The sequence below is a fragment of the Gadus macrocephalus genome, chromosome 3 (genome assembly GCF_031168955.1).
Source record: "Gadus macrocephalus chromosome 3, ASM3116895v1".
In the NCBI taxonomy this organism is placed as follows: domain Eukaryota; kingdom Metazoa; phylum Chordata; class Actinopteri; order Gadiformes; family Gadidae; genus Gadus; species Gadus macrocephalus.
In genome coordinates this window covers 10570341-10585122 of record NC_082384.1, presented here as the reverse complement: position 1 = coordinate 10585122, position 14782 = coordinate 10570341, and the positions used below count along the sequence as shown (strand labels likewise).

At 44.9% G+C, this 14782-nt stretch overlaps 1 protein-coding gene across 1 annotated transcript in view; it reads left to right on the top strand.

Annotated features, from left to right (window-relative positions):
• LOC132454059 (catenin alpha-2-like) overlaps positions 1–14195 on the top strand; it is an 81320-nt gene extending 67125 nt beyond the window's left edge. The window contains exon 7 of the mRNA XM_060047227.1: positions 10008–14195. Coding sequence (XP_059903210.1) covers positions 10008–10475 — 468 coding nt within the window. The 3' untranslated portion in view covers positions 10476–14195. The remainder of the gene's footprint in view (positions 1–10007) is intronic.
• Positions 14196–14782: the final 587 nt, after the last annotated feature.

The following is a 14782-nucleotide window of genomic DNA, read 5'->3' as shown; positions in this document are numbered from 1 at the left end:
TATACACATCTCCTTCTTTTAAAGCATTAGTAATACCTTCTGATGAGTTGGAGATGATAATTTTCTCAATGTTTACATTTGCATTCAAAACGGCATTCCTTGGGCACATGAAAGGAAATGGAAAAAGGGTGCAATCAGCCCATGAGTAAGCTTCTTCTGTGCTTGTCTGCTGCACTTAATACACACAGACACACATACACACACGTACACACACACACACACGCACACACACACACACACACACACACACACACACACACACACACACACACACACACACACACACACACACACACACACACACACACACACACACACACACACACACACACACACACACACACACACACACATACACACACACACGCTCGTACACACACACATATACACACACACACACACACACACACACACACACACACACACACACACACACACACACACACACACACACACACACACACACACACACACACACACACACACGCACATGCACACACACAAACATACCTGAATGGAGCTTGACAAGGAGAGTGAGAGTGGTCTTCCGAACTGTCATTACCACTAATACAGGACTAAAGAAACCTATAGACCTACAGACACATGACCTATAGGTGGAGCGTGGCTAATCCGTCCATTAGAGCTGTCTGGCCATGTCACAACACAGTTATCCTGATCGGCGGTATGTGGAATGCGAGTCATCGATTATCACAGTGTTTCTTTCTTCCTCAAAGAGCGTGCAGGGACTTTCATTGACGGCATGACGAACTATATGGAGGAAAATCTTTTGTTTACCATTTTGATTAGACATCACAGGTTGCTACAGAAACTGAGCGCTGATGCAGAAAATAGACGGAGCCGCCGTGTCAGCTCTGCGCCGACACCGCATGGTCACACCACATCAGAGCCAAACGTGAGGGGGAACCAGAAACAATGCCCCCTCGCCCCCACGTCGGAGACGCTCTGACGTCCAGGCGGCATGTCGTCTGAGATTGGGTTTGTAAAAGGATAAGCCAGCAGGAAGGGAGACGCTAATGTCAAGTAGTTAGACCTGTGGGGGATTCAGATCCAGGTCTTGTTATGCGAAGGGTGTGTTTTAAATGAAGAAGACACCCCAGGTCGATGTATTGTAAACATTTCAAACAAGGTACAAGTTGTTTGATGCGACTTCCTCCTTGAGGGATTAATGTCCCTGAAGACACTGTGGCGGCTGATTTCCTGCTTCCTCACGCATTACTTAATTGAATGAAAATAGGATGAGAAAGGCTTAATCCTTTGTAGAGTTATTACTATAAATTATTATTCTATTATATCATTATTAAATTACTATGATTTATTCTATCTCTATATTTGAGCAGTTAATATATATGTTTTAGTAATGACTGAATCAAACACCATCCTCACTTTAATCCCCTTTTTATTAGGACGAAGAGTGTCATTCAACTACTGAAACAGTTGCACAATGAGTATCATAATCTTAGGTCTGGATATTATAGGTAGAACATTAGATCTCAATAATGAAAACGCTGCACCCTGCATATATCGGTCAAAATAATAATAATACGTAATGTAATGGCAAGGAAGACACACACCTCTACCCAGCCAGCTGACTATCAGTTCGGCAACTGAGGGAAAAGGGTTCGTTTTATTTCTTGCAGTTGCAGTTCTTCTGTCAAATTTCAGTCCCAGCTGCAAGTCCACCGAGCCATCAGTGTCTCTGTCTGTGTCCTTGACTCTGTCTGTCTGGGTCCGTGACTCTGTCTGTCAGCGTGTCTTTAGTTTATTCCCCATCTCATTCCGACGTAAACACATCTCAGCAGCATCACAGTCAGGGTAGACAGCTGCCTTCTCTGGGGCCACAAAGACCGCCGCGGTGTTGCCCATTATTCCTCCAACACACCGCGCCGTCGGGACGATCGAGGAGCGGCTGTTGACACGGTCTGTCCCCGTGCACATTCTGGAAGGCGCCCGCATTTGTTTGAAGTCCATCTCTAATTAACGTTGGTTGTTATTTGGCTTTATTTGGTTGTAGAATGAGCTGAATTGAGGGCACACACAGCGCATCATGGAATCCCTGTTGTCATTGTTTTTTTTTGGTCATCACAGTTCACAAATCCTACTCCATGAGCTTGCTTTTTATCCCTTGTTTGCCTTAGTTCTGGAGCCCATTTGCTTCTATTCACAATGATGTGCGAGTGTGATAGTTACATATTTCACCACGTCTACATGGAGGCAATCAGTTCCTCTGATGGTCCGTTCAAAGGACAACACGCACCAGGCCAACAGGGGGAGGCCATGGGAAACATTTCAGCGGGTGGTTTGTCTGCATTGCGAAAAAATAAACAACTTTGATCAGCTCCAATTCACACATTGCAGCTTTTTAAAACTGAATATTATATCTGTCTACTTTTCTCTGCGGTGCAGGAATATCCCCATGTTGATAATTCTGGGTGCGTGCAATCTTTTGCACACATTGTGCGAGTAACGCACATGCTGTCTTATCGCTGGCGTCCTGAGATCAGTTTGTTCATGTCATCCTCTCACAGGGCATAAACGTTGCCCTGTGATATAGCTTGAAACAGTGCAATGTGTCATGTCTGTAGACACCACTGTGCAGGCTAGTCACCCAAACTAATTAACAGGCTCTGGTCAGTTTGTTGGTTACTGGTCACAGTGTTTTAGATAAAAGCCTGATAGGACTTTTCAACAGGGGTACCAAAAATAACACTTGAGTTCATGTAGTAATAAGCATTAACTCACACTGAACAAACAGTTTAATAACAGTTAACTAATGTTTTAGTAATAATTTACTAATGTTGTTATCAACGGTGCTAATGATAACTTAGTTATTGGTTTTTACATAATTGAATAGAGTTAGGATTAACCTAACTCTCAACCTATTCTATAATGTATAAATGGTTACCCTATTAAATAATGTATTAATTAGTTAAAATATAAACCAGCACCTTAATCAACATGAACTCCATTAATGATTACTAGACCATTCGTCAACCACACACATGGGGTACAAGCACACAGTAGTGTGAAGTTCCCACAAGGACCAGATAAAGCATATTTGGCAGGTATAGAATAATTGTTCTGCTCTTCCAATGAAAGCTCGAAATATCCAGCTGACAAAATAAGCACAAGCGAGTGAAATAATAAAAGTTAATTCCCGGCGCTGGGTGTCCACCCCGGTGGACGAAGGCCGAGGTAAATTGCTCCAAAGTGTTTCCCGCTTTAATAAAAACTGAGCATGTTAGGTCAGCAGGTGCGGCTGTGTTCCATAAAGGGGAGGAAATGCCACCGGTTTACCACCTATTAGACGTAACGGCTACAGTCCATAAACATGTTTGGTCCACGCAGGTCAGGCATTTCAACGTCTCCCATTGAGTCAAGGGTGCTCTGAAGCAGCTTCTAGGTTATTGCTCTGCGCCACAATGCTAGGATGACCAAGTAATTGTACAATCAAGATACGATTCTCCAAAAAACAATTGCAACAACAGCAATTGGGACTTTGTTTTCAGCCCTTTGCTTATGGCGTGCCAAGACCATAACATACATACTGCAACACAAGGGCCCACTGTGCATAGGATTGTGCTACTTTCACCTTGTAAATCTGGTGCGGGAGACCATGCATCATCCTTCCCCCATTACGGACCGTTCGGAACTCACTTGTAAGGGGAACAGGGTCAGATGTGAGGGTCATCCTAATGTATCCGATTCAATGCAATGCAATGCAATACAATACACACGATGCATGTATTAGCCCAGGTAGGGAACCGTGTGTCCATCCTGTGCCCCTTGGCAGACCCGTCGGTCATTCAGTTCACTGGAGTCCCGGTGTTATTCTAGACAGAGCAGTATTGGATAGAGCAGGGTTGTAGGTTGCAATTCGCATGCTTGTTAAGCAGGATTCCCAAAGCGTACACAGAGTTCAATGGGGCATGCACGTGGACTGTTATAAAGTCATCGCAGGCCTTTTAGCTTGATTTCCCGCTGCTTGCACTGGTTCACTTATTTATTTACGTTTTTCTGCCTTTTATTCGCTCCAGTTTGCCTTTTATTTCTTTCCCCACTTTTTTGAATAATTTAGCTCTACTTTACTGTGTATTTCCATTAGATGTTTTTGGAAGAACACAGGGCTTAAGTTAACGTGCGTATGTATTTTGAGCCACTCAAGCGTCTTGAACCCAGCGGGGTCACCACGTATGGATGCACTTTAGATCCCACTGCCTGCAGGAGAACATGTTCCCTACATGAGACCACCAAAGCTGATGATGTTGTCTTTTTAAGTGCAGTTTGGTTCCACGCCAAAGTTTGATTTAAAGCAGGACTTGCCATTGACTCATTGGATGACGTTTTCTCATTACTTGGGACACTGGCCATGGTAGCCTTTGAAAATAAAAGGTTATCTGTACACAAATTAGCTCTAGTTTTATTGCTTGTTATCTTTTTGAAATTGTTGCGCAATCAAGAGCAAAACAATTAGCAGAGCAAGCGACCCTTTGTTAACCGACTGAGTGTCTCAGGCGGCTGCGGTCGAGAGCAGCAGCAGATGCACTGTGAGGCTCTTCCTCCGTCTCCGGGACCTTAAAATGTTCTAATTTGCTGAGCGATGACTAAAGGAGATGCTCATTTTGTGTCCCCCTGGGGTCATATCTTTGTCTCTTTCCAGAAGCGTCAAGTCACGACGGGCACAGTTTTAAGTGCTTTAATCTATCTAGCCAAAAACTCAAACCATGTTATTATCCTAAATTCCTAATAAAGAATTACAATGTCGAAAATAATGCGTTAAAAACAAATGGTACTGTTAAAAACAAAACAAGTCTTTACAGAACCATGTTGATGATAATAACGCATAATAACCTTTAAGGTGCATTGAACCCAAAATATTTATCAGGTTTTTTTTAGCGTGGTACGAAATTAGTATTATGATCATTATGATCCTCGACATTGTGTTCAACGCCATTTTGCAATCTTTGCCTTTTAATTGTAATGACCAAACCATCTATGCAACCAAACCAGCAATGAAATAATAATCAGTTTGTCTTCACTGCTAAATGCCGGCGTATACATTGATAAACGCTTGGTGGGACAAAAGGAATACACATGTTGGTGGACTAAATCAACGGCTTGTACGTTTTATTTCCGTCAAGTCGTACACTAGCCTCTATCAGAGCTGTCCTGTTTTCATGCATCTCTGATCATGTTGAACAGACCAAAAGGGCACACACAAACATACACACAACGATAAACATAATCTCTCTATTTTCAACAATACTATTAATGTTTTTCGTCACAGCCTTCCTTGTCTTGGGTCACTTTGCTGTGTTTTGTTTCTGTCAGTGCTGTTGTGTTGTCAGTGATTGTCTGCAGCTGATGTCTGTACGGTTAATGCTTTGATTTAACCCTGGTTTCCCTTGTGGCCTTATCGGTTCCCTGCCCCACTCTGGTATCTAGAAGCCATCTGTGGTGAATGCCTGGGGTTGTAGAAATGGACAGTTTGTTTGATTTAGTCTGGCACAAGTTCTGCTGTGAGGTGAACAGTATTTTAAAGGTCAAGGGAGAAGTTTTGTTAAAGTCGGAACAGGTTTCATTTGATACCTTGTCCCCTTGTTTCACATTGTTGTCTGACTTGTTCGGAGAATTTCCTGAAAGACAAGTAATAGTTAGACAGCAGTTGTCAACTGTGCACAGTACATACAAAATTATCAAATCATAATCTGCATTGAATTCGGGGCCTCAAAGCCTTATCCTATATACTTTGTATCATTACCCTGCTTATATCTCTCTATCTGGCTTCCCAATCTTTTTTGGGCACAGATGTCGGACCCTTACGGCACAGAGACACTAATGTGTTGTACTGGAATAACAAAGAAGTTGCATACTTGACTGTTCAGAGTTTGTTGCCACAAGATTAATATGCATTTGATTTATTTCCATAGGAAAATCAGGTTGCAAACCCCAAAAACCCAAATCTGTCCATGTGTTGTATCCATTTGTATCCTGTACTGTGAAGCAGACTCTTGTGCGAGACGTTTTAGAAGCCTTATGTATCGTCTGTGTTCAAATCCATTTAATATACACCGATTATAAAGCCACCTGGTATCGATATATGTGACACGGGCAGTGATTTTCTTAATAGCCGCTGTTAAAAAAAGAATGTATATATATCCAATGAAGTTCCAATGAGAAGTGCATTGTGTCTGTAATTGTTTTAAGAAACGACAGCTTTAATTGAGCTGAAGGCCCGTCACATCCATTAGTGCTGTAGGAACATCACGGGGTGGAGAGGTGCTGGGGCTCCGGACGAAGCATTTCCTCCCTAAGTGCCGCCATGCATCATTTGCTTCAAATTTTTTTTTTTGGAAGTGTTCATCCGTAATGGCGTTTCAGTGAGCACGGATACAGTCACTTCCCGCTCGTAATGAATGTTTACACAAACGAGCCCCTCTAATGAAACAAGTGAGATCTGTAATCGCAACGCACGGGGTGACAGCGCCGGGGTTGGAGCGAGGCCCAGAGTCATAGCCCTCCTCATTAGGGTTTAACCATCAGCGGGCCGGACGTGACTCAGGAACCCCCCCTCCGGGGCAGCGGTGGTTTGTCAGGACGCATACAAGTCACCACGCGCACGAGAGCCTCCAACGCTGGGTCACCGGGGCCTGAGGGCGGTACAGTGGGTGTTTCACCATCTCCTCTCCTCCCATCCCACCCACAACTCCCCCCCGCGGTCACGACATGCTCGGCCTGGAACGCGAGGACGAGCCCGCTGCCGGGGCCCTGCGTGACATACATTCTGATGACGGGGGGGTAGGGGGCTGAACTGAGGTTCCACCCATCCGGGCCGGACGCCTCCAGTGGTGGTTCACTGGATGGCACCCGGCTGAGTGCTGACACCATGATGCCGGCGGAGCGACTGGCCTAGTGTCCGGACGAGGTTAGGGCAGGTTGTGGAGGCCGGGCTTTGCTGTACAGCTTCCTGTCACGTGATGCCGCTCAGCAGAGTGCAAACGTCATTTCGCTAGCGTCTGCAGCTCAGAATCAAGCGTAACATTTAAAAGATTGACTTCTAAAAACAAACGACTTTCAGCTATTAGTTTATGCTGTGATACAAAAACATGTAAATGCCACATGAGGGCAAATTATTTTACAGGAAAAACAAGAAGAATAAAGAACCACCCTTTGACTTTTGTCTAAGCGGCACTCATTTCTTCTTCTACTTTGACTATTCCAAACTTGCCAGCGATGATAACAGTCTTGACATCCTGCTTGGAATAACAATGGAGTCCTCGGGGGATCTGCTCACTTTCCCTTTCATCTGATTCTCTTCCTTGCATCTTTCCCTTCCTTGGTGTATTGTCGCTTTTTCTGGGCCCCTTTTCCCCTTCCCTAAACATTAACTAGTGATGTTCATGATACAAACACAGCCATTTCCTATCAACTCACATTGCTTAATGCCATGGCCAGGGCCTTTTTTTTTCTTTTCTCTCTGAAAAAAAAAGAAAAGGTTTTTAAATAGTTTCCCCGTGCATCAAAACACTGTTTTTCACTTTTGTAACTGTAACACACTTATCCAAAACAAGAGGATTTTGTTATTCTGATCAATTTCATAGCAGACGACTCATTGCCTTATCAGGACCAGCTGTTTGTTTACAGACAGACAGCGACATCAATCAATCCATAACAACCCTGCAGATTTTCAGATGTGCACATGAAGTGCAGAACCTGCAGCACAAAGTCAATGTGTAACTTCACAACGTGAGCAACCTGAACATAAAAGCAAAAAAGCAAAGACACTCAAGACATGCGCCCAAACACCCATTTTGACAACCAGACTCACACTCAACACCTCACTCCTCCTGCATGCGCAAGACTCACCAGCTCATTCACCATGTCGCCCCGTCAATAACAAAAACAACATCATAAATAATGCAGTCTGACGCCGGAGCAGACTAACGAAACATTCAGGGCAACCATTTGGTTTCCACATAGTTTCACGTTTCATTCTATTAAATTATATTTCAACTTTTGTGCACTGCAGATGAACCCACTGCCTATTTAGCAGAATCTTAATCAGACTTTATGGATTGACTGTCTTTATTTTTGTGTTTCTCCAGCAACACAAACTTGGACCCCTAACTTGGCGTCCTACTTGGACGCTTTTTGGCAATAATCCTTTGGGACCCTGGTCAAAACTGGCGTGGTGACGGTGGACTGGTGGATTTTTGTTTAGTTTCTCTGATGCCCTGCTTTGGAGGCAGATCCCCTGGCAACACTGGTGGGGGAGTGTGTGAGCTATTCCTCTTGGTTTGAGTGTGGCCCGGCTTTACATTTCTGAGATACATTAATGCGATACATAAGAACCCAGGGACGCAGAATCAGATGATGGTTTGTGTGTGATTATGATGGACAGGCGGCCCTCTGCTATGATGGCCCTCTGCTGGGCAGGCAAGCCTCTGTTACTGAGAGACTTGCTACACCAGCATGGCTTCACCTGCAGAACCCCCCCCCCCTCCACTCCCCCGCAGCACACTTCAAAATGCTGCAGACAGCACTTTTAAACACTAGCAATAAAAGCTGAGATCACTACCGGTAATGCGGCCATTTTTTCCCCTGCCAGATTCTCTAAAGATATTCTTAAGAAAAACCTATTCGGTATTAACTTCAATAATGTAGTGTGTGTCTGTGTTTGTGTGTGTGCGCTTGTGTGTGAATGAGCAGATGGTTGTGTGTGTGTGTGTGTGTGTGTGTGTGTGTGTGTGTGTGTGTGTGTGTGTGTGTGTGTGTGTGTGTGTGTGTGTGTGTGTGTGTGAATGAGCAGATGGGTTTGGATGTGGGTGGTTGGTGTGTGTTTTTTGGGAGGAATTTGTGTGTGTTGTGTGTGTGTGGGGGTTTGTATGAATGAGCAGGTGGCCCTGTGTGTGTGTTTGTGTGTGTGCCTTTTTGTGTGTGTTTGTTGTGTATGTGTGTCTGTGTGTGCATACGTGCATGAATGAGCAGGTGGGCAAGTGTATCTATTTTTGTGTGTGTGTGTGTGTGTGTGTGTGTGTGTGTGTGTGTGTGTGTGTGTGTGTGTGTGTGTGTGTGTGTGTGTGTGTGTGTGTGTGTGCGTTATTGGTTGCATGCATGTGTGTGTGTGTGTGTGTGTGTGTGTGTGTGTGTGTGAGAGAAGTGGGGCAGTACCCCTGGAAGCCACTGTGTGCTAGAGGAGCCCAAAGGGTGGTGAGGGAGTTGTGGTAGACAGTTAACAAGGCTTTGGAGTTAACTTTGAAGGTCACCCTTCTCCAGCTCTCCTCTGGCTACCTCCTCAGACAGATTGCCTTGAACCTTCTGTTGCCCTGGGCACTGCCAAATATGTCCTCTGCTCTTTGTTAAGGTCCGTTAGACTCACTATATCCAACCCGAGGTCTCCCCCTTCCCTCCTTCATCACTGTCTCCTCCTCTGCTCTTCACTCTGCCACCATTCCTCACCGTGGCTAATGAAGTCTAATGAAGCTCATTGTTGTTGAAGATACTCAGATCCAGTCCACAGTAATAGAAGGTGAATGATGAGATGGCCTCTGGAGACCATCCAGATATTCAAGTTTGCGTTTCCCAGTGAACATCATTCAGGTCTTGGCTGGGAAGTAATTGGTTTCATTATATGGAGACGACCTACCAAAAGCCTGTAAGAGATTATTCTCTTACTTTTGTTTCTTGGTTCTCTTGATGTGCTGGTGCTCTGGTGCTCTGGTTCTCTGGTTCTGTTAGTTCCCCTTGTTCTCCTGGTTCTGTTGGTTGTCAGTTTCTCTGTTTACCCTTGTTTTCTGGAGCTCTGGTTCTAAGGTGCTCCTGGTTCTCTAGATCTCTGGTTCTCTCGTCCTCAATTACTCCTTGTTCTTCAAATGATTTTGGTTCTCTGTTGGTTCCACTGGGTTCCTGTCCTATCCTCTCCATGGTTTCTCTGTTTTTTTTTTCCCGTATCCCTGTTCTAATCTCTGCATGGTTTCCCTGTCCTCCAGAACAAGATCATCCTGGACCCGCTGACGTTTAGCGAGGCCCGCTTCCGGCCCTCCCTGGAGGAGCGTCTGGAGAGCATCATCAGTGGCGCCGCCCTCATGGCCGACTCCTCGTGCACGCGGGATGACCGCCGCGAGCGCATCGTGGCCGAGTGCAACGCCGTGCGCCAGGCCCTGCAGGACCTGCTGAGCGAGTACATGAACAACGTGAGTCTTTACCCCCTCTCACACGTTCTCTCACACACACACACACACACACACACACACACACACACACACACACACACACACACACACACACACACACACACACACACAGACAGACAGACAGACAGACAGACAGACGCACACACATGCATACGCACGCACACACACACACACACACACGCACAAACACACACACACGCGCTCACAGACACAAGCACACACATGCATACACACGCACACATGCATACACACACATGCATTTAAACATACGTACACACAGACAAACCCACATGCATATCCACAAATACCCACACTAACAAACGTATGCATGCATACGTCACACATACACACAATTTGCATACACGTTTATGCTTATGCTTGATAGGATGATCGGTCAATTTTTTCGATAGATTAGGACATTCATAGTTCAAATGTATGCTCATTGCTGTTTGTCAGGCAAAGCAAACACATGCTATTATTTCTGACAGTTAATCATATTTCCGACATTGCAGATATGCAATCATTTCCTGTTATCCAATGGCCCTATGTATTTGTGCAGTTAGGTTGTTGCTGCTGCAATTGTGGCGACGATTCCACAATGCAAAAGCTAGTTACTTAAACCCATCCTCTATTGGGTTAGGGCACACTGATGAAAGCCTTTTCATTCATAGTATCATGAATGTTACCAACTGGGTGTGGGCTGCCAATTTCCCGCTATGCATTCAAATGACAAGCGGCCCTCAGTGACGCTTTTTCCATCACCTATTACATAACAAGCTCTGAGCTCTCCCTCAGTGCTACTATTCATATTTTCAAACACAGTCAAAGCGAGATCAAAGTTATATCCAAGTTTCCAAGGTTTTATTCAAAGTTAATTGCTCTGCCCGAAAGGGTATGGCAGAGCTACAGCAGCAGACCCGCTCCTCAACTCACTCGTGTGCGTGTGTTGCTGCCTACTGGTTTTTGGAGATCTTTGAGATTGACAATTTGCCCTTCAACACATGATGTTTGATCGGTTAAAGAGTCAAAATAACAAACGTTCTGTTATTGTTTTTAGTGCTTTCGTAAATTTTTGCACAAAAAAGGAACAAGAGTAGGGTTTTTGCTATTCAAAGATAACTTCCGAAACATCGACATTTTAGGAAGCTTGAAAAAGCATTAACATTAAAGTGCTTTTTACTCTTTAATTAAAGTCAAAGAACTATCAGTGGAGTTTTCCTTCATTAATATTACAGCATCACACAACTTTCTCGAAAACATTATAAGTCACATTAAAAGCCTCCAAAATGAATGATTTGGTTCTTCGCCAACCCCCTTCACTTACATTTATTTGAATAGGCATGAACAGAGTCAGTGTAGTGGATCAGGAGAGAGAGAGAGAGAGAGAGAGAGAGAGAGAGAGAGAGAGAGAGAGAGAGAGAGAGAGAGAGAGAGAGAGAGAGAGAGAGAGAGAGAGAGAGAGAGAGAGAGAGAGAGAGAGAGAGAGAGAGAGAGAGAGAGAGAGAGAGCACATACATACATAGAGAGATTTTACCATGGCGAGAAAGAGAGACATACATCCATAGAGAGACAGACAGAAAGACACTAGCAGGGAGATGTGTCAGTAGAAAGACGGATGGAGAGTTCTATCCTGTGTAAGGCACTGGGTGACAGGGAGAGGGTAATGCAGTGTCCACAGCGTGACGCTGGCAGCACGGTGACTTTCTTAGCTCCACAGCCTTAATATAGTGCAATACATCACAGTGAAAGCCCAAGTGTGTAAGCACCATAGCGCCGGAGATACAGGGCCTGGCTCGGTGCTTAGATAACCCCTAATAGCCTTGGCTGAAGCACTAACTTACTGCAGTGTGCCGGCCTGCTTTTAACAGTCACATGTTGAACTAGGGTGGAAACTAGCGGAGCTCTCTCTCAACCGCTTGCATCGCTGTTTCCCGCTTGGGTTTTCTGAATTGGACCTTTTGCCATTGGCAGTGCACTCTCCAATGAAGGCATGGTCGACTGTTGAGCTGAGGCTGACATCTTGATCACTGGCATTAACTTTCAGCGTTTTGTTTTTTGCGTAGTCGTACATGGCCTCGAGTTGCCATTTCATCGACCGCCAAAGCCCTTCTTGTCTCTCTTCCTCCCTTACTTGCCCACGCCTTTCACCCCTCAGGGTTAATGAGGCATTATGCTTTCCGAACGTAATCTCCAAGCTTTCCAAACAATTGGATGTGGATGACTGAATCAGCAGGTCAATGGTACTTCTTTACCTGAACACCTGGATATAAGGAAGCCTCAGCTGCAAATTGCAGATGATCCGCCATCATGCCAATTTGTTACTCTGTGCGTCATGAGATGTAGCCTTTGCTCCCAACAGGCAGCAACATGAAGGTAAATTGGAAAAGACATTAAAAAAAATGCATTTTAGATGTATACATCATCGGTGCCCTAAAATGTCAGACTACTAACCACTGCGTGTCAAAATGACGAGTAGTGTGTGAAAAAAAATTGCCATGTCAACATAACTTTCACTACGAGTGCGCCAGTGGAACAGCCGCATTGCCTTCTCTTGCCTGAGAAAGTGGAGATGGGTTTCTGTTTGCCTCCTTGCGATGCTGACTTCATATCCAAAGTTTCATTAAACACAGCTTAGAGATGCTCGCTGCTTCGGGTAGCTTCTATAGCTAACGTGCCCCATACGACACACACTATCTATCTCAGCAAGCTCAAGAGAGCTCTCTTCTGTGCTGGTCAGGGGTGATTATTGGAAGCGTTGGACCTTTGATGCATGCTTTATCCTCTGTATCCCTATCCTTTATGAATTCATCATTATCCCATCCTTGCAGGTCATGAGTGATCGGGTGAATTTACAGTGTTAGAGAGCCGCCCATTTGTATCAGCCTATTTGCTATGTGTCGGATGTCATTTAAGGTCATCAAGCCATTGCCCCGTCTGCTGAATATCGATGTCACAATATCAACTCTCTTGCTGATGTGGGAGAATTTTACTATACCCTTAAAAGGATTATCATCATTATCTTGACTTAAATGCTCTATGAATGAGATAAGTGGGGAAAGAACACTGTGTTGGGGAGTCTCCTGAAGGGACCCTAGCTTCCTAAAAAGATCATCTATTATTCTGTGCCACCAGTATCTAATATTCCCGGTACAATATAATTCTTGTGATGAGGTCGAGACAACCTTATGATTAAAAAGTGTTGGATTGGAAAGAAATGGATAAGGAAGGCGAGGGATGAGGGGAACTGCTTTCCCTTGATGGATAAGGGAGGCAAGGTGTAAGGATGAGGGGAACTGGGTGAAAGGTTTGAGCCACCAATACGTGGCCAACCAAGTTATGCTTAAAGACCATGAACAGAACAGGAAGAAACGGAAGTCGGTAGATGTATGGGCATTGTTTGATAACAGCCCGGGCGTGGAGCTTATGTGAGGAATCACAGAGCGCGACTATAAAAACTGTTTGCCAAAGCTGGAAAAGCAGGTGTTCTGCAGACCAGCTCGGCTTTTAAATTACTTTGTTAAAGTTCTAAATAAAGGTCCTCAACTTTATCCGGTGGTTTCCTTATCTCTTTCCTTGTTAGAGTTTAAGGGTTGTACTTTCCACAACACTGACAAAAGGCACCGTGCAATAACCAATGAGCTCGCTATCGCTCTGCCGTCGGCAGGCTATTGTTCTCGTACCCTCTCTCTGAGACAAGAAAGGCCCTCTGGAACGCTACTCTGTCAAGCTAAAGCTTCTCTCAGATCACAACCCGCGCCCTGCGTGCTTGTGTACATTCGACGGGGGGCGCGCTCCTGCACATGTCTGACTGGAAGTGATACCGTGTAGGGTGATGGCACATGTTCGTGGTCTACTTATTATCGGTAATATTTCTCTGGTAGAATTGACCATTTTCAGGACCACTCACTCAAGGATAAACAAGGTGGAAACAACGGTTTTTGGTACAGTTTCGGTACCCCCGTTTACAGTTGCAGTGCAGTGTGTCGTTCCATGGCGTATCTCCTACCGCCCCCCCCCCCCCCCCCCCCCCCCCTGTAGCCCTCACTTCCTCATGAAAAGCTTCAAATGTTCCATGATCTCATCAGTGAACGCAGAGCCCTTTAGTGTGCGCGTGCAGCGCGCCGGCTCCTCACTCCGCTCTCTTGTTGTTGCTAAAGGAGTTAGCCGTGCTTCATTAGAGCCCTGAGATGTGTTGTGCAGGCTGCAGCTGGGAGAGCGAGGATGGCCCAGGGCCACGCCAGCCAGGAACACAAAGTGAATCACAGGCCCCGGCCCGCAGTTCAAAGCCAGGATAAGCTATCGCAGTTTGTGCAGGAGATGGCCATATCTATAGAGATGTGTATCTATATATCTCTATATATATGTTTATGTTTTGCTTTATTTAAAGGCTGTGTTGCAGGGTTATTTTCCAACGAATTTGTGCAATTTGCTTGTTGGTAATAAAGATTTAAACTGTTATTAATTGTATTTAAGGTTGTTAGGTATCACAAAATGGAATGTTATACGAAAAAGTAGGTACAATTTTAGCGGTTTGCTATTGATTCTCATTTCCCCCAGAATGCATTGCATGA